The sequence below is a fragment of the Dendrobates tinctorius genome, unplaced genomic scaffold (assembly GCF_039654945.1).
Source record: "Dendrobates tinctorius isolate UK_male_01 unplaced genomic scaffold, ASM3965494v1 ptg000175l, whole genome shotgun sequence".
Taxonomy (NCBI): domain Eukaryota; kingdom Metazoa; phylum Chordata; class Amphibia; order Anura; family Dendrobatidae; genus Dendrobates; species Dendrobates tinctorius.
The window spans coordinates 10846026-10866710 of record NW_027361842.1 but is presented as its reverse complement, the minus strand read 5'-3'; the positions used below and the strand labels follow the sequence as shown (position 1 = coordinate 10866710).

Below are 20685 nucleotides of genomic sequence, written 5' to 3'. Positions count from 1 at the left end.
GAAGTTGAGATGTCTTGCAGATCAACCCCCTGCTGGGTCTGAATAGAATAGAATATACTGGAACCAGTAAAGGCTGTATAAAGAGATCCTCCCCCATGACACAAAAGAGGATTGGGACAGTAAGAAGCATCTGATAGTCCCCTACCCGTTCAGGGAACAGTTATTATAGTGGTTTGAAAAAAACACTATATTGTAATCCGAACGCAGCTAACTTATTCTTATTATTCAGTTGATTTCCGCAATTAATGCGGCCCGAACCGCTACACGCACAGACTCCATTGAGGTGTCGTTTCGAACCCAGCGTCCATGAGTGGTGTGCTAAGTATTTTTCGCGTCGATCGGATTTGTAGTTTTTGCACAATTTGAGTTAGAAATTTTTTTTTCCCGTCATTGGAATGCATTGTCTCAATGCTTTTCAATGGGGAAATGTTGCCACAGACAAAACATGCCCTGAGGCGATTGAAATGGCAGTTAAGCTCATTGATATGCGCAGGCAGACCCAGTTACTATGCCAACGCCTACGAACTTCACATGACGCCCCCAGGACAGAGATTCTGGCAGATATCAGCTCTTAAAGCGAAACCCACAGCACAAATGCAAATCTAGCTTCATCACATGACGCATGCCCCTGAGAGAGAATGTGCGCCAAAGTGGATTTAGAAGCCCAGTGAGCTAAACTAGCTCTTAAACGGCCGACGCGCCTAATTGATTCTTAAAGGGCCGGCGCACCAAAATGAGTCTTAAAGGGCCGGCGCGCCAAATCGAAAGCTGAGTGACCCCAGGCTCCAAATTGGACGCAGAGGGGCTCCACCCACAAAATCAGACCCTAAGGGGCCCCGGCCACAAAATCCGACCGAGGGGCCCCGGCCACAAAATCGGACCCTGAGGGGCCCCAACCACAAAATCGGACCCTGAGGGGCCCCGGCCACAAAATCGGACCCTGAGGGGCCCCACCCACAAAATCGGCCCCACCCACAAAATTGGACCCTGAGGGGCCCCACCCACAAAATCGGTCCCTGAGGGCCCCACCCACAAAATCGGACCCTGAGGGGCTATACCCACAAAATTGGACCCTGAGGGGCTATACCCACAAAATTGGACCCTGAGGGGCCACACCCACAAAAATGGGACCCTGAGGGGCCCCGCCCACTAAATTGGACCCAGAGTGGCCCCACCCACCAAATCAGACCCAGAGTGGCCCAGCCCACCAAATTGGACCCAGAGGGGCTCCACCTACAAAATCAGACCTTAAGGGGCCCCACCCACAAAAAAGGACCTTGAGGGGCCCAGGCCACAAATTCGGACCCTGAGGGGTCCCAACCACAAAACTGGATCCTGAGGGGCCCCGGCCACAAAATCAGACCCTGAGGGGCCCCAACCACAAAATCGGACCCTGAGGGGCCCGGCCACAAAAATCGGACCCTGAGGGGCCCCACCCACAAAATCGGCCCCACCCACAAAATTGGACCCTGAGGGGCCCCACCCACAAAATCGGACCCTGAGGGGCCACACCCACAAAATCAGACCCTGAGGGGCCCCAGCCACAATATCGGACCCTGAGGGGCCCCGGCCACAAAATCGGACCCTGAGGGGCCCCACCCACAAAATCGGACCCTGAGGGGCTATACCCACAAAATTGGACCCTGAGGGGCCACACCCACAAAAATGGGACCCTGAGGGGCCCCGCCCACTAAATTGGACCCAGAGTGGCCCCACCCACCAAATCAGACCCAGAGTGGCCCCGCCCACCAAATTGGACCCAGAGGGGCCCCACCCACCAAATCGGACCCAGAGTGGCCCCGCCCACCAAATTGGACCCAGAGGGGCTCCGCCCACAAAAAAGGACCTTGAGGGGCCCAGGCCACAAATTCGGACCCTGAGAGTCTCCAACCACAAAACTGGATCCTGAGGGGCCCCGGCCACAAAATCAGACCCTGAGGGGCCCCAACCACAAAATCGGACCCTGAGGGGCCCCGGCCACAAAATCGGACCCTGAGGGGCCCCACTCACAAAAGCGGACCCTGAGGGGCCCCAGCCACAAAATTGGACCCTGAGGGGCCCCACCCACAAAATCGGACCCTGAGGTGCCCCAACCACAAAATCGGACCCTGAGGGGCCCCGCCCACCAAATCAGACTCTGAGGGGCCCCACCCACCAAATCGGACCCTGAGGAGCCCCGCCCACCAATTCAAGCCCTGAGGAGCCCAGGCCGCTGAATCAGATCCTGAGGGGCCCCACCCACCAATTCAGACCCGGGGGGCCCCACTCACAAAAGCGGACCCTGAGGGGCCCCACCCACAAAATCGGACCCTGAGGTGCCCCAACCACAAAATCGGACCCTGAGGGGCCCCGCCCACCAAATCAGACTCTGAGGGGCCCCACCCACCAAATCGGACCCTGAGGAGCCCCGCCCACCAATTCAAGCCCTGAGGAGCTCAGGCCGCCGAATCAGATCCTGAGGGGCCCCACCCACCAATTCAGACCCGGGGGGCCCCACAGGCCAAAGTGACCCCTGAGAGGCACCCACAGTTAAAACAAGTCTTGCAGGGGCAGCAGTCAAGTCTCTCTTAAAGGGGCAGCCCGGGCACCATTTCAAAGCACTATCTGTACTTCCTTCAGGAAATACACATCTAGTTAAAGATTGCACATGCATGTAATTCCTCTTGCTGGACACTTTAGAGTACAAAAGACTAAAAGTCCACCTATTCCAATACCCCGATTGATGAGCCTTTCCAACAAGTGACTGTGGATATCACTGGGCCACTTGCAATACCTAGCAGCCCTGGCAAATGCTCTATTATACCAGTTGCGGACTATGCTATGCACTATGCAGAAGCTGTGGCATTGTCTTCCATGTGAGCAGATAAAGTAACCAATGCACTATGGACAGTATTTGTTCATGTGGGATTCCAAAGAGAGATGTTAACTGATCGGGGGCCCAATTCATGTCTAATCAGATGGAGAGTCTCTCAAAGAAAATACAACTGCAGCATCTTGTAGCCAGTCCCTATCATCCTCAGACCAAAGGGCTATGTGAATGTTATAATTGGAACTGTAAAACAACTGAAAACGCATTTATTCAGACTGGCCTACCGCCTCAACACATTAACCTAATCTATCACTGGGTGGCACAGTCAAAAGTTTTACCATAACCAGGTTCCCCGCATCATGTTCCCACATGCTTTATGCATCCATTAGCCCTCTGTGTCTGTACTGTTACACACTTAACATTATGGCTGGTCCATACAATCAGGGCAACTGTTACCACCCACCTTTCGTGTCTACCTCTTTCCTCATAGACCGTAAGCTTGAGAGCAGGGCCCTCATTCCTCTTGGTATTTGTTATAATCTATGTGATTATTGTTATGCTGTAATGTCTATTGTCTGTACAAGTCCCCTCCGAAATGTAAAGTGCTGCGGAATATGTAGACGCTATAGAAATAAAATGTATTATTAAATGTTCAAGATGCTCGTGGAGACTAAAGGGACAGACTGGGAACGTTACCTCACTCGTTTCTTGTTTGCATATTGAGAGGTACCTCAGGCCACTACAGAATACTCCCCCTTTGAACTAATTTATTGGAGAAGGGTCAGGGGCCACTTGATTCAACTAAGGACTGTTGGTAGGGTGACCCCAAAACTCAAGTAGTATATGTCGTGGAATATGTACTGAGACTCGGGGAGAGAATGCAGAAACAGAGCGAAATGGCTCATGAGACTGTGACCCAGGACCAAGTAAACCAGAAGGTCTGGTATGTCCGTATTGCCAGACTGCGGCACTATAAGGAGGGACAGATGGTTTGGGTGTTGGTTCGGGTGTTGGTTCCCATGTTGCAGAACAAATTACAGGCACCATGGGAGGGACTGTACACGGTATTTAAGTATTTAAATGATGTAAACTATGGTGAGTCCCTGGGTAGACTAACAAAACGGTAAAAAATGAGTCATGTCAATATGCTGAAAGCTCCTCATAACAGGGAGACCTGTGTCTTGCCTGTCTACAGTATGCCTGAGGAGGGGAAGGTAAACTGTTATCATATTTAATGACAGAGACTCAAGGCATGAGTCCCTGGAGTGAGCCCAAAAAATTCATAGAAATCTTCCTTGGAAAGCCTGGGAGGACTTGTTTAGCAAGTCACCATGTAGACACTGGTACTCATTCCCCTACAAGGCAACCTTCTTACTGATATGAGCAGAGGTGAAAGCAAACATGAAGGGACAGATAGAGGAAATGCTGGGTCTTGGTGTAATCTGAAAATCCCCGAGTGCCAGGGCCTCACCTATGGTCCTTGTCCTGAAAGACGACTTTTCCAGAAAGTGGGTTTGTACATAATGCAGGGCATTAAAATTGTTTACAGCATTTGTTTTATCTGGCCAAGGGGGGCCGGAACTGGATATGTGCTAGGGAGCTGACAAGTAAGTCAAACTACCATGCATGTTCAAAGGGGGGAGGTAGGAAGGAAATATATAATTGTAAGGGAAAATATACAGTAATATCAGTAAAAATAACAAGTTAAGGCTGCATCCACATACTGTCTCTACATAAAGGCAATAACATTGGCCTACTCTTACTGCAGGAACTCAGAATCACAAGGGGGTCTCCTGGAAGAATACTGTGAGGTATCAAACATGGAAGCTTTTAAATGAACTAACAAATGGTTGTTAACTGTGCAGAATATTTCCTAATGACTGTATAGAGAGAAGGGGGGGAGGGCACAGGATATTTGAAGTGCCACAATTTAGCCCATTGTCCATTCACAAACAGCAACTTTTAATGGGCCAATCCGGGTCATCCTGGAAATGTTAGCCTATGGTCAGAACTATAGAAAGCTGGGTGGCACAAAAGAAGTTGTTTACATGTTATGGCTGCCTAGGATGCTGGTGTGGTGCATAATTCATTTCTCCATCCCTCAAGGAAACAAAAGATAACTGTAGACAGAAACATTTAGGCATTTCTGTTATTTTATAACTGTTTTGCATTTTTGTGTGTCATTAAGGGATAATTAACTGCACTTGCAGTGTTAGGAGAATAAAGACAATCCACTACAGGGTGTTTCACAACAATGTCAAATATACACCCAGTGGATTTATTCAAGGTACAAAACGGTCACATGTATTCGCCTACCTATTTATCAATAACTATGACAGGATTAACAAATAGTCTGGGAAAACTGCTCACATCACAATATCGCCCCCAGAAGAAGATTTCTCGAAACGTGCGTTGGGGTGGGAGACATGGCGCTTCCCTGCTTGCCACTAAGGTAAAAACGTTGTTTACTTCTTCCCGTTCTTATACCTCCCTTTTAGACTGCCGGCTCTGGTTATTAGCGCACTGAGGGCACTTTGACATTTATTGATATATGTGCTGCTAAAGTATTTGCTTATTTTGTCCTGGTTAGGCACAGAGGCTTTTTTCATGTGGTTTAGTAGGTATGTGGTAAAGAACTGTATTGATAGTCATTTCCTCGTTGTAGACACTGAGACACTTTATTTTTTGAGATATGAGAAATCAATTGTACTTAGTGGACCATTGATTTATATGCACTGAGGCACTTTATTAATTAAGGGGAGGGAAGATTTCATTATAATGAGCTGTTTTTCGTCATTTGAATGACCATCTATTTATATACCCCCTTTAAGTCTTTCTTGGTGAATTTCTTATACTTATTTTTCTGGTGTCCTGTAGGAATGATATCCCTCAACTTTGTGATTTAAGCAGTTGTTTTGCCAGGTCTTTTCTGGATATGCATGTGTTTAATAAAATTAATCTTTTATACATACACTCCAGTGCCTTTCGTGATGTTTGAGAAAGGTAGTGATTATCATATCACAATGAGGATCTTCCACTCACGATCTCACCATTAAAGGTGTCCAAAGTCGGATCCCCAAGCCTGTCATGGTCCCAGAATTCCCTAGAGTGGATGGTCTTTATTGTGCTAACTCTGTGAGTTCAGTTATTTATCCCCAGAGGCATTTTTATTGATCGTATTAATTTAAAGTTATATTTTACTTTTTCACCAGTTAATGTATGATGAGTGATGGCAGCGTGTGTTAAGTAATCGGGGTGTGCTGAATGTGATGGGGTGTGCTCACTTTATAGCCTAAAACAGAGGTTGAGAGCTGGATTGATTGAAAGGAGTTACGGTAAATTAACCCTTGCAGGCGCACCCCTCGTCATGTGCTGAGAAGTGTGTACATGACAATAAAGATGGAAGCCCTCTTTAACATAAATTCCTAAATAATTAAAGGGTTTAAATGGAGCAGTATGCCCCAAAGATGAGTAACACTGAAATATCAGTCATGGTAGCAGTAATAAAAATATAAATTTATTTGTCCAAGCATAGAGTAAAAAAAATCAGGCTATGTAAATAATCTAGGAAAAATGATGAGTTGTCCTCAAACATGATAAAGTGCAAGTGCTTACCAAAGTGGGAAATGACTACAGTAAATGTTCGTCGCCCAAACGCACGTTTCACATTAGGCTTCCTCAGGGGACCCCGTCACATCATTTTTCCTAGACTATTTACGTAGCCTATTTTTTGTATTCTAAACTTGAAAGAGTGTGAGAGAACACTGTTTGTACACTTGAATGGCATTTTGTGGCCTTACCACATTACTGTCCCATTTCGATATATATCTTCTCAAGATCAGGACCCACAGTTGTTTTATATGTTATACTGTATATACTAGGTTCTCTTACTTTAATATATGATATGTTATTCAATTGTCCTTATAAGCCTACTATTTATACCTATTATTACCAATGGAAGAATTAAAAATGGAAGAAATGGGTTAATCTGCGCTGTCGTGGAAAGGAATAGGAGATACAAATCCAAGTTTGAGTGGTTTAATCGTCACCTCGTTTCAGAGTTTCACAACTTCTTCATCAGGACAAACCACGATATTTATCTCCCTATTATTATTATTACTATTATTACTATCCATGGTGACGTTCAAATTGTGTCCTCACCAGTAATCTACTAAACTTGTCTGTATTGCAGTATTACTGATTGACATCATCGTTTATATATTGAGAAATACAATGCATATTTTTATTACTACCAAGACTGAGGCGTGTTACTCCTCTTTGCAGCATACTGCTCCATTTCTTTGGAGGATTTTTTCATCTAGGTAGTTTCCCTATCCCCATATGGGTCATGGTTCTTATGTACATCGGTTTTGTTTATGTAATAATTAAAGGCTTCCTAGAAGTTAGAAGGTAATTTTGAAAACGTCAGCCCCCAACTGAGCCCCCTTATGCCTTAATCTTCATTTAGTCATGCCCCTTGACGTCCCCAAATCCACTGATGTGCCAGGTTTCTTTACAAGGTGCACCTCAGTTTAGAGGGTTTCTTACTACAATCCCAATGATGATGCGCATGTGCTATATGGCACAACTAGATTTTTGTTGGTCCGGCCACTTCCTCCATGGGAGAAGTCATTGTTCTCACAGGCCAATGTCGCATGAACAAGAGCTCGCTGAGCTCCCAAAGTCTGACCCTGCCCCCAATATCAAAAAATATGTGAGCTGTTCAAACACAAAAAGCTGGTCTCAACACAAAAACAAATTGTCATAGGAAGTAAAGAGAAAAACTATTGTCAAGCTAAGGAAGGAAAAGGTTAATGTTTTCAGGATGTGGTATTGCTCAGAACTATTTAGAACAAAGAATTGTTGAGGGGTGAGACTGAGGTGCTGGATACAGGGGTGTCCTTTATTCATTATGCAGCTATGGATTCTGCTATTCGCTATTATGTAAAAGAAAACGCCTACATTTATGTACAGGACACCTATATTCATGAAGGGGATAAATATATGGACACTCCAGAACTATTTGCAGAATGTTGGAAATCAACATTTCCAATGTATTTCTCTGCAAACTCAATCCCAGAAACTTCTAGGTTGGAGTTAGTGCTGCTCTTACAGACTTTATTTAGATAAAATAACTAAATCTACAGGGATATATATAGGGATGGCAATTTAGAAAATGGATTAAGGTATACTATTATATTATGTAAAATATATTGCATGGGCATACAAGTTATTTTATATTATGTGACCCCAAAGTAAAAAAAAGAAAAATCAGAGTGATGATGTCTGTAAAGCACTGTGGAAATGACTGGCACTATCTAAGACCCTCTTCATATGTCCTCATGTTTCCGGTACTGGAAAAAAACATTAATTCGTGTGCCATCTGTGTGTACACTACTGTTCAAAAGTTTAGGGTCACTTAGAAATGTCCTTATTTTTGAAAGAAAACCACAGTTTTTTCCAATGAAGCTAACATTAAAAGATTCAGAAATACACTCTGTACATTGTTAATGTGGTAAATGACTATTCTAGCTGCAAATATCTGGTTTGTAATGCAATATCTTCATCTTCAGGTGTATTTCCAACAACCATCACTCCAGTGTTCTTATGGTACTTTGTGTTTGTTAACTGTGTAAGAAGGCTAATGGATGGTTAGAATACCCTTGAAAACCCTTGAGCAAGTATGTTAGCACAGCTGAAAACAGTTTGACTGATTAGAGAACCTATAAACCTGACATTCCTTTGAGCTAGTTGAGAATCTGGAGCATTACATTTGTTGGTTCCATTAAACTCTCAAAATGGCCAGAAAAAAAGACGTTTCATGTGAAACTCGACAGTCTATTCTTGTTCTAAGAAATGAAGGCTATTCCATGTGAGAAATTGCCAAGAAACTGAAGATTTCCTACAACAGTATGTACTACTACCTTCAGAGGAGAGCACAAACAGGCTCTAACCAGAGTAGAAAGAGAAGTGGGAGGCCCTGCTGCACAACTGAGCAACAAGACAAGTACATTAGAGTTTTTAGTTCGAGAAATCGACACCTCACAGGTCCTCAACTGGCAGCTTCATTAAATAGTACACGCAAAACGCCAATGTCAACGTCTATAGTGAAGAGACGGCTCCGGGATGCTGGCCTTCAGAGCAGAGTGGCAAAGAAAAAGCCATATCTGAGACTGGCTAATAAAAGGAAAAGATTAATATGGGCAAAAGAACACAGACATTGGACAGAGGAAGATTGAAAAAAGTGTTATGGGCAGATGAATCCAAGTTTGAGGTGTTTGGATCACACAGAAGAACATTTGTGAGATGCAGAACAACTGAAAAGATGCTGGAAGAGTGCCTCACGCCATCTGTCAAGCATGGCGGAGGAAATGTGACGGTCTGGGGTTGCTTTGGTGCTGGTAAAGTGGGAGATTTGTACAAGGTAAAAGGAATTTTGAATAAGGAAGGTTATCATTCCATTTTGCAACGCCATGCCATACCCTGTGGACAGAGCTTGATTGGAGCCAATTTCATCCTACAACAGGACAATGGCCCAAAGCACACCTTCAAATTATGCAAGAACTATTTAGGGAAGAAGCAGGCAGCTGATATTCTATCTGTAATGGAGTGGCCAGCGCAGTCACCAGATCTCAACCCCATTGAGCTGTTGTGGGAGCAGCTTGACTGTATGGTACGCAAAAAGTGCCCATCAAGCCAAACCAACTTGTGGGGGGGGGCTTCTGGAAGCATGGGATGAAATTTCTCCAGATTACCTCAGCAAATTAACTGCTAGAATGCCAAAGTTTTGCAATGCTGTAATTGCTGCAAAGGGAGCATTCTTTGACGAAAGCAAAGTTTGAAGGAGAAAATTATTATTTCAAATAAAATTCTTTTTTTCAAACCTTGTCAATGTCTGGACTAGATTTTAAATTCATTTGTCAACTCATCTGATTAATAAAAGTATGAGTTTTCATGGAAAACACAAAATTGTCTGGGTGACCCCAAACTTTTGAACGGTAGTGTACATATGTACCATCCGTGTTACAGGCAACAGAATAGAATGCAGAATATAAATTACAGATATTTAGGTGTTAAATATATGAAAAAAATAGAGACAGACATATAGATAGACAGATATATAGTTACATACATTCCTTAGGGGTAGATAGATATGGGATAAAAAGATAGATATAAATCTGTGAGATATAAAATTAGTGCTTTGCATGTGTAGTTTACTGTACATGGATTAACCTAATAAATAAATACATGAAAAAAACTATTTTTGATAACCAACCAAGGTAAAGCAGACAGCTGCGGGGTTATATTATCAGGCTGGTAAGGTCCCTGGTTATTGGGCCCTTCCCAGATTAAAAATACCAGCCAGCAGCCACCCCAGAATAATTAGCGCTTGCCCTCGGCTTTTTTTGATTGCCCAGGTGCGGTGGCAATCGGGATAATGATAGCTGAGTTTGATGTTAGCTGTGAATTGTCAAAAATCACATCTGGCATAAAACCCTGTTGCTAATAATGGAGAGGTGTCTCTCAGACATGCAAAGGAAAAGTATCCAGCTTCAGTCCATAACATCAGAAATCTTTATTTGGTAATTAAAATATAAGTGGCATCACTATGATCAGGGCTGCCATCAGGACATTACTGCCCTTACTGCTGTATGGGGCCCAGTTAACAGCAGTACAGAAGGGGGCCAGCAGGTCAGGGGCCCTGCTCCTGTGCTTCTAGTCATCGGGCCCCAAGTGCTGTGTGCTGCGGCTGAAGCATTGAAGGACCTGTGGTGACGTCATCATCATGTGATCAGGGGGCGGAGCTGATCATAGGCCTTCACCATTGATCAGCTCCGCCCCTGGTCACGTGACAATGATGTCACCACAGGTCCTTCAGCTGAGCTCACACAGCAGCTGTATCTTCGCCGCAGGAGCGCGGCCAGGTAAGAAGAAAGGGTTTTTTTTTAAAATTTAATTATTGAAAGTGACCAATATGTTTCCCCGGCAGGATGGAGACACATGGACCATGTGTCTACATCCTGCCAGGCCAGATTGGAGACACGGGGGCAAGATAGAGACGGGCAGGATTGGAGACAGACTGGGGGCAGGATGGAGATGGGGCATGATTGGAGACACGGGGGCAGGATTGGAGATACAGGGGGCATGATTGCAGACACTGGGGGCATGATTGGAGATACAGGGGGCATGATTGGAGGCACAGGGGGCAGGATTGGAGACACAGAGGGCAGGATTGGAGACACAGAGGGCAGGATTGGAGACACAGAGGGCAGAATAGAGATAACGGGGCATGATTGGAGACACGGGTCAGAATGGAGATATGGGGCATGATTGGAGACACAGGGCAGAATGGAGATACGGGGCATGATTGGAGACACAAGGCAGAAAGGATCTACAGGGCATGATTGGAGACACAGGGGGCATGATTGGAGACACAGGGGGCAGAATGGAGATACGGGGCAAGATTGGAGACACTGGGGGCATGATTGGAGACACAGGGGGCAGATTGGAGATACGGGGCAAGATTGGAGACACTGGGGGCATGATTGGAGACACAGGGGGCAGAATAGAGATATGGGGCATGATTGGAGACAAGGGGCAGAATGGAGACACGGGGCAGAATGGATCTACGGGGCATGATTGGAGACACAGGGGGCATGATTGGAGACACGGGGCAGAATGGAGATACGGAGCATGATTGGAGACACGGGGCAGGATGAAAGACATGGGGGCATGATTGGAGACACAAGGGTCAGGATGAAAGACATGGGGGCATGATTGCAGATACTGGATCGTGCAGGATCATGGATGGATACGATGGAGACAGATGGGGCAGGATGGGGAGATCATATGCGGCAGAATGGATACTCATAAGGGCAGGATGAGAGAACATATGGCTGAAGCCAGGAGTGAGAATCACGGGGGCCGGGATGGGGGATATTATTACCATAGGGGCTAATTAATGGATATTATTACTGCAGTGATGTATTTATTTTATTTTTTGAGTATACTGTTTTAAATGGGGGCAGTCCTGTTACTGTGTAGATTGATACTATGTTGCCTTTTTTTCTTCATGTGGTGTAATGTAGAAGTTGGGAAAAAAATAAGTAATGTGTTCTGTAAGTGGAGCTCTAGATAACTGTGTTATTTCCTGCAGAGACGAGTCCTGGCTGGAAGAAGTGATGGCGGTTTGTGCTGGATGAAAGATGAAAAGCAAAGATGAAGGACGTCACTGGTGAGTCAGTGTGCTACCTATACACTGACACTATACACTGTACACTATATACAGAGGTCCTGTGTATAATGTTACCAGTAATCACTGTATTACTTATACATTATATGCAGAGCTCCTGTGCATAATGTCATTGATCACTGTATTACCTGTACACAGACACTGCGTATTAAGTACAGATCTCCTGTGTATAGTGGCACTTATGATGTTAGTATTGTGTTTTTTTATTACTGATCAGTATTGTAGTATTCATTCACTATGTGGTGGTAATATGTGGTCTGGACATGGTGTTGCTGTATTTGTCCCTTGTATGTGCTGTTATCTGGTCACTCTGTGGTGGTAATATGTGGTCTGGTCATGGTGCGGTGGTTTTTCTTCCTTGTATGTGATACTAGCTGAAGAGCTCGGCGCTGCCCGGGCATAGTAACTAACTGTGGTTAGTTATAGCAAATTATAATTATCCTCCATCCCATAGTCCCGTGCCCATATACCCATCATACATATCTTCCATCCTATAGTCGAGTGCCCATATACCCATCACACATTCTCTAGCCCATAGTCCCATGCCAATATACCCATCATACATATTCGCCATCCCATAGTCGAGTGCCCATACACCCATCACACATCCTTCATCTCATAGTCCCATGCCCATATACCCATCATACGTATCCTCCATCCCATAGTCCCGTGCCCATATACCCATCACACATCCTCCATCCCATAGTCCCGTGCCCATATACCCATCATACATATCCGCCATCTCAAAGTCCCGTGCCCATATACCCGTCATACATATCCTCCATCCCATAGTCCAGTGCCCATATACCCATCACACATCCTCCATCCCATAGTCCCGTGCCCATATACCCGTCATACATATCCTCATCCCATAGTCCAGTGCCCATATACCCATCACACATCCTCCATCCCATAGTCAACCATTATGACATCATCATGAGAGGCGGGGCTTGCAACCTATGACATCAGCGTTGCCATGGCAACCATTATGACATCATAATGAGGGGCGGGGCTTTATACACACACTTTTTCCCCATTATGTAGATAGGGGCAAAATTGTTTGGTGAATTGGAACGCGTGGGGTTAAAATTTCGCCTCACAACACAGCCTAGGACGTGTGACTGTGCCAAATTTTGTGGCTGTAGCTGCATCAGTGCGGATGCCAATCCCAGACATACATACATACATGCACACACTTGAGCTTTATATATTAGATTATTCAGTCACTGTGGTGGTAATATGGTGTCCGGTCATGGTGTTGTGGTATTTGTTCCTTGTATGTGATATTATTGGTCATTTTAAAAATTGAAAAATAAATAAAAATATACCTAAATTGTATTGCACACGTTAACAAATATTTAATAGGTTACAGTAGAGTAGAGCTCGGCCAAAAGTGTCTACCGTGTTATGGTGGAGGCTTAAAAAATCTTTTGGCCAAAACAAAAGCTGCCGGCTATATGTGTGATCTGGTGATGGGAACTGTTAATGTGTGACTGGTGGAGAAGTGGAGTTTTTCCAAGAGAGAGCGGTGGGACTGTGGACAGTTCTAGGGGTGGAGGTGGGGCTGGGGTGAAGCCTGGGCAGAGTCTCAAGAGGAAATTTTGCCAGTTTGGGGCCCCGAAAATCCTAGTGGCAACCTTGACTATGATGAATAGGTGTAGTTGGGGATAAGACCAAGTCTAAGAACACAGCAGCCGTACAAAATGAGTCCCATTTTGTCACTTCCTCACACCCCTTATCCCCAACTACACCTATAGTGTCATAGTGATCCAGCTTTTATTTTAATTACCAAATAAAGATTTCTGATTTTATAGACGGAAGCTGGATACCTTTCCCTTCTTAAGTGCTAAAAGACATCTGGGAGAGACATGATTCCGTCCTTTACATTTGAAACTCACTGGGAGTTTCCATCAAGGGTGAGTTACTCTCGTCTATCAGACACCCCCATTACTAACCCGATAATAAAAAACACACAAAAAATACTCAATTTGAATAGACAGTCCCCGACACTTTCCTTGGTTCACCAATTTATAAAAAAAAACATGCAGATTCGACGTAGTCCTGGGAATATGACGTAGTCCACAAATGGAAACCTGAAAATTGTAAAAAGAGAGAAATGAAAAAAAAAAAAAGACATTGTGCCTCGCTTACCAATTTATTAGAACAAAAATGTCCCCATGCAGGTCCGATGTAGTCCAGCATTCCTCGAATCCAGCCGTAAGGTAACTGCTACTCACAGTCGCTGGGGCTGGATTCGGGGAACGCTGGACTACATCAGACCTGGGTGGAAACATTTTTTTCCAATAACTTGGTGAACTAGGGACATTGTCGTGTTTTTATTTCTCTCTTTTTATATTTTTCAGGTTTCCATTTGTGTACTACTTCGTATTCCCAGGAACTGTGTGTTTTGTTTTTTTTATAAATTGGTGAACCAGGGAAAGTGTTGGGGAGTCATTATTCAAACAAAGTATTTTATGCGTGTCTTTTTTATTTTTTTATTACCAGGTTGGTAATGGGGGAGTCTGATAGACACCTCTCCATTACCAACACCAGGACTTGATGCCAGCTGTGATTTTTGACAATTCACATTAATATGTGAAGGTTGAGATTTGTCAATCAAGCCAATCTGGTCAGTGAGAAGCCAGAGGGAGCCGCTCACCAGACTCCAAACTATGTCCCCGATATATTTATCAAGCGTTTCAGAAGGTGTATGCAATGCTCTCATTATATTTCTATCTTTCATGGCATTTTTAAAACCAAGGCGGCGCATTACAAAGGAAACATGAATATGCATCGAACAATCTCACCTGTTCACCAGCTTGAGACTCGCCAATTATGAAACGGTCTCCAGGGCCATCCGCAGCTGGAAAAAAATATACAGATAAATAAAACACCTAGGAAAAGAAAGGACTAGACAAGAAAGATCAAAAAGATGGCGGGAAGGCGTTTAATGTTCTGCCTTATGTAACTCTTCAATAATATGTATGCAAATTGCCTCTTCAGAAAGAAAGAGGACTTTTACTCTACAGCGCCACCTAGTGGTAGTAGCGATCCTACAAGTCACACAATCAGCCCTTTAACGAGTCTTGTAATATGACTTAGGATAACAGCCAAATCAGAATCTCAATTTGCAGACATGGTGTTGCAGAGCTGGTATGTCATTCTCCACAAGGAGAAACCTTACCCCTTAGACCTCAGTCCAGAGCCTCTCACATAGCCAAATCAGATCTCATACTTTGCACTGACAAGGGCCAATAGCCCGAAACACCGTGTCTGAAAATTGAGATTCTGATTTGGTTGTTATCCGAAGTCATATTACAAGACTCGTTAAAGGGTTGACTGTGACTTGTAGGAACGCTACTACCAATAGGTGGCGCTGTAGAGTAAAAGTCCTCTTTCTCTCTGAAGAGGCAATTTGCATATTACATTTCCCAGAGGAGCATTGCACGGCAAATAAGCCTCCTTACCTTGACAAGCCAGAGCTGGTATGTCACTCTCCACAAGGAGAAACCTTACCCCTTAGACATTAATACGTAATAAGATTCATTGCTGAGAATGACAATGTTGACTTTGCTAACATAAGTCTTACCTCTTACTGCGTATCCATCCTTCACTGATGCAGGGAACGGTGGTAAATTGTCTTTTGCGTAAACTTCCTGGGCAAGAACGCGGCCCATTCCATCTACAGGAAGAGCACAGGATGGGCAGGAAGAGCACAGGATGGTATACAGGGATGGACGATTAGTCTATTAAAGGGATACTCTGCCCAAAACATGCATACTGTATTATGGGCCCACGCCACGGGCGAATTTAGCCTAACATAATGTCCAAACAGTTGTGTGTTTCCTCTCAGGCACGCCGTTCATCGTTGGCTCCTAATCTTTCTTAACAATCAGTTGTTATCACAAACAAGGTAGCTGCATCCAGTCATTTACTCATAGTATTAATCTGCAGTTATTATGTAAATTTATTGCCATGAAATATGATGGTGTGCAGCCATATAAATTAGATGAATTGTAGCAGAACCGAACTGGCCGACCAGCAGATGTCAGGGTAAAGAATGATTGGACATGTTGGATTTTACTCACAAACGATAAGCTGTCACCAGAAGCGTAATAATGATGGCTAAGAGTGTGTAGTCATGCACATTAGATGAATTTTGGTCGACACCAACGAGTCGAACAATAGATATTGAGGTAAAGAATGATTGAACATGTTGGATTTTAACATATCCGATCTTTTGTACTTTCAAAAGATAACCTGCCATTGTAAGTGTGATACATTGCTGCAATAAATTTTGCCCAACGCAACTGGCCGACCAGCAGATATCACGGTAAAGAATAACTGGGCATGTTGGATTTCAACTAACCCGAACTTTGTATTCACAGAAAACAGGCCGCCGCCATAAGTGTCTATCGGTAGCCAATTCCCTTCGCTGTATTGAGAGCCATTTGTATGGGGGATCAGGAGGAATAGATGCTGGTCGAACGGCTGCCAGCTTTTTTAGAATCGCCTTGACAGAGGGGGGTTCCTTCGTTATCTCTATAGGATATCCACCAGCACTAACAGGGCATACTGTGTATTGTTGAAGCAAACAATAGCTGCAGGCTAATACTAAAGGACTATGTTAAGCAGACAGTGGATCGTGCTGAGTTACCTGTCACCATTTGTTTATATGTGTGTAGTTCCTCTATAGATTAGACTTGTATGACCTCTCAGTTTTGTGTGGGTGTCTGTCTGCCTCTTTTGTATCCTCCATGTTGTTGTAATGATGTAGATAATGGCTGCTATGTGTCTCAATTAAAGCACATAATTCTCCCACAATGTCTGAAGTGCTAAATGATTCTGCTGAAAGCTGAAATCTGCAACAAGGATTATCCTTTTAGGGAGATAATTATGCAATCAGGTATTAAAATCCCTATTGGAGGTCATTAACCTCAAACAGGATTCAATTGCACCTAAAGAAAAAGGCATCCCCAGTGCAAAGCAAGAGATACAGCTAAATTAGATCTCTTGCTTTGCACTGAGGAGGGGCAACACCTCTAAACACATGTCTGCAAATGGAGATCCTGGTTTGGCTTTTATCTAAGTCATGTGGCAAGGCTCATTGAAGGATGAATATTGACTTTTAGGATTGCTGCTTCCAATAGGTGGCACTAAAGTTCAACTCCTCTTCCTCTTTGGAGAGGCAATTTGCATATTTAATTTCCCAGAGGAGCAGTTCATGGCCTATAAGTCTACTAAAACTGGTATGTCAGTCATGTGACTCTACACAGGGAGACACTGCCCCTTATGACGCAGACTGAGGCCTCTTATTCAACCAAAACAGATCTTTTGCTTTGCACGGAGGTGAGGCAAAACCCTGAATCACATCTGCAAATAGAGATTCTGATTTGGCTTTTAACCTAAGTCATGTAGCAGGGCTTGTTAAAGGGTCAATATTGAATTTTAGGATTACTATTTCCAATATGTGACACTTGAGTTTAAAGGGAATCTGTCACCTGTTTTCGGCTTTCAGGGCTTATCTACAGCATTCTATAATGCTGTAGATAAGCCCCCAGTCCGACCTGAAAGTTAAGAAAAATAAGTTTTATTATACTCACCCGGGGGGCGGTCCAATCCGATGTGTGTTGCAGGTCTGGGTCCAGAGCCTCCCATCTTCATGCGACGCCGCCCTCCTGCTTACTTCCTTGCTCCCGGCATCGCACTTCTGCGCAGGCATACTTCTCTGCCATGGTGAAGCCAGAGCAAAGTACTGCAGTGCGCAGGCGCCGAGAAAGGTCAGAGAGGCCCAGCGCCTGTGCACTGCAGTACTTTGATCTGCCCTCAACAGGGTAGATCAGTATGCCTACGCAGAGATGTGATGCCGGAAGCGATGAAGCAAGCCGGAGAACGGCATTGCAAGAAGATGAGAGGCGCCGTGCCTGGACCTGCGACACTCATCAGACCAGACTCAATCGGACCGCCCCCCCCGGGTGAGTATAATAAAACTTATATTTTTTATCTTGCAGGTCGGACCGGGGGCTTAACTACAGCATTATTGAATGCTGTAGATAAGCCCTGAGAGGCAGCGACTGCATCATATAGTGGCCAAAACAGGTGACAGGTGAACTTTAAGAACTCTATCTTTATGAAGAGGCACTTTGAATATTTAATTTCTCAGAGAAGCACTACGTGGCATATAAGTCTCCTTACACTATCATGCCACTCTACACATGGAGAGAGTGTTCTTGAGTTGCGCACCTCAACAATCAGACAGTTACGACACATCGCAGAGAAATACCCAATGAAAGACATAATGCCGATAAAACTTTTCTACATGTCGAATAAATGTTCCGAGCCATGGAGTGGATTTCAGTATTGGTGACAATTGCAAGAAAAAAAACTGTACGAGACAGCTACTCAGCATGACCCATAGTCATTAATCATCTCATTTAATTATTTACTACACCTTATTGAGATCTCTGCCTTAGTGGACTTTAAGTAACTGGATTCTTATGTATTACGTCACACCCCATGTTACCCACTGTGGCAAAGAATGGTAGAGAGAAAAACAATACCTCTGTAATTTATGATTTCAGTCCCTAGAACTGGAGTCATCTCCAGTACTGTAATGAAGGCTTTATCCATAGATGTTAGAGGAAACGGAGACATGCGGTGTCTTCTTGCTACCTTAGTGATATCAACGGCGCTGTGACCTAAAAGCCAAACACATTGAGCATGACCTTAAAGAGGACATACAGTAGTAATAATCATTGTATTACGTACAAAATAGGAGATTTTCTTTTCATCTTATTTTGATGGTCCTAATTTACATCCTCTATCATAGTCCAGGACTGCATTCAGATCCTACCCTGGTGATAGGTATTTTGGAAGCACACCGATACAATCTCTCCTACTGCACTACCCAACTTGGGTCCACATTGTATACAGAGGAATAGGTAGAATGCTCTACCCTCACTTTCTTTGGACGAACCTTTCGACAATCTCTGATGAAACCAAGCCACAGGCTAGGCTTCATAGGAGTACAAAGATGGCGACTACTGGGGATGAACTGCAGTCCACTAGTGATTGCTGATTGGCTGCAGGGCTCCGTGGCATAACAGTGTCTTGCAAGCCTCGGGACACACAACATCGGAATGGGAGGTGAGTAGAAGACGTTTTAATTTTAATAATATACTATTTACAAATGGACTACCCCGAGTAGTGGACAACCTATTTAACCACATAAGTGCAACTTTTAATCAATGACAATGGCATTTAAGCGATGTGCAAACCTGATGGAGTGTCCATTCAGGCAACCATCTTCCCCTTCCACAACGAGAATGAAGGGTGCCAATGGGTTAGACCCTGGTTGCTGAGACCTTTGTATATATGGAGCATAGCCCGTGGTTTGGCTTCATAAGAGATTGTTAAATTCAACACATAGTGCAATAATTGAAGCTCGGAAGTATATACAAAAAAAAGCAATCCATCAATCAAACAAGCAATCATAAGGACCTGGAGCTCAAGTCTCCTATGCGAATGGATAAGTAAAGAGCACGGGTTACCGTCAGTCTCAAACCATGATCAGACAAGTGTTTTCACATGTTCACAACCTCTCCATTCATCTATGGGACTTCTGAACATTGTTTTTTATGACTGGTGGGGGGGGGGGCGCACTGATCAGAAGCCCAGTGATAACAACAATAACTTAACCCAAGATTTATGCTGGTTACTGCTTAACTAGTTTTTAACCTAAAAAAAAAATCATTCATAAATAATTTTTCAACAATATTCATACATTTCAGTTTAAGCAATTACTTACTGGCTCTGAGGATGTTTTCCTTACTACTACATCGGGATTGGACCTGTAAAGAGAGCAAAGAGAACATCAGTAACAAGAGTAAACAAATAAAACACACGTGCAATTGACCTTTAATGCCATAGTGACTTGTAACGCATTGTTCTACAATGCGCTCCAAATCTTCTAGCATGGAAGGCAATTCATGGGCTGGCTCCTAAGAATTATTATTCTTTATTTAGAATTATGGGAAAGATCCAAAATGAACAACAGTCTAATAAAGTAATATATTGTTTCAGTTATCAGTCTAAGGAACTATAGAATTTTAATAGCAATTCAGTCTTTTTTCAGTCTTTAAGTCTTACAATAAGTCACATTAAAAAAGTAGGACTTTAGGTATAGATGAGCCTTGAGCTTCATTTCAAAACTTGATACCAGAAAACTGAATTATCTGTAATATCGTTGCAAGGTACAATGACAGAATGACTCAACCATGTAAGAAATTTGGGTAGACCTTAAGACTTCATGTGTCAAACAATTTAAGATATTCTGGTAGACTTCAAGTTAGAAATTTGAATTAGGTGGTACTTATGACTTCGTGGATCAACCATGATCGGAATTTGGGCAGTCCTTATGACTTAATTGGTCAACCATGGTAGAAATTTGGGTAATCCTTATAACTTCATTGGTCAATCATGTTAAAAATTTAGCTAGCCCTATGACTTCATGGGTCAACCACATTTGAAACTTGGGTAGAATTTATAACTTCATTTTAGAAATTTGTGTAGCCCTAATGACTTCATGGGCCAACCACATTAGAAATCTAGGTAGACCTTAGGA

General features: G+C 43.7%; 1 protein-coding gene across 30 annotated transcripts in view; it reads right to left on the bottom strand.

Moving 5' to 3' along the window:
• Window positions 1–20685, bottom strand: part of GPHN (gephyrin) — a 663734-nt gene that overhangs the window by 69030 nt on the left and 574019 nt on the right. For all 30 annotated transcript variants that reach the window (XM_073551368.1, XM_073551372.1, XM_073551370.1 and 27 more), the window contains 4 exons: window positions 19870–19912; window positions 18623–18760; window positions 15652–15744; window positions 14870–14925 (listed from right to left, as the gene is read on the bottom strand). In XM_073551368.1, the coding sequence (XP_073407469.1) occupies window positions 14870–14925; window positions 15652–15744; window positions 18623–18760; window positions 19870–19912 (330 nt within the window). The remainder of the gene's footprint in view (window positions 1–14869; window positions 14926–15651; window positions 15745–18622; window positions 18761–19869; window positions 19913–20685) is intronic.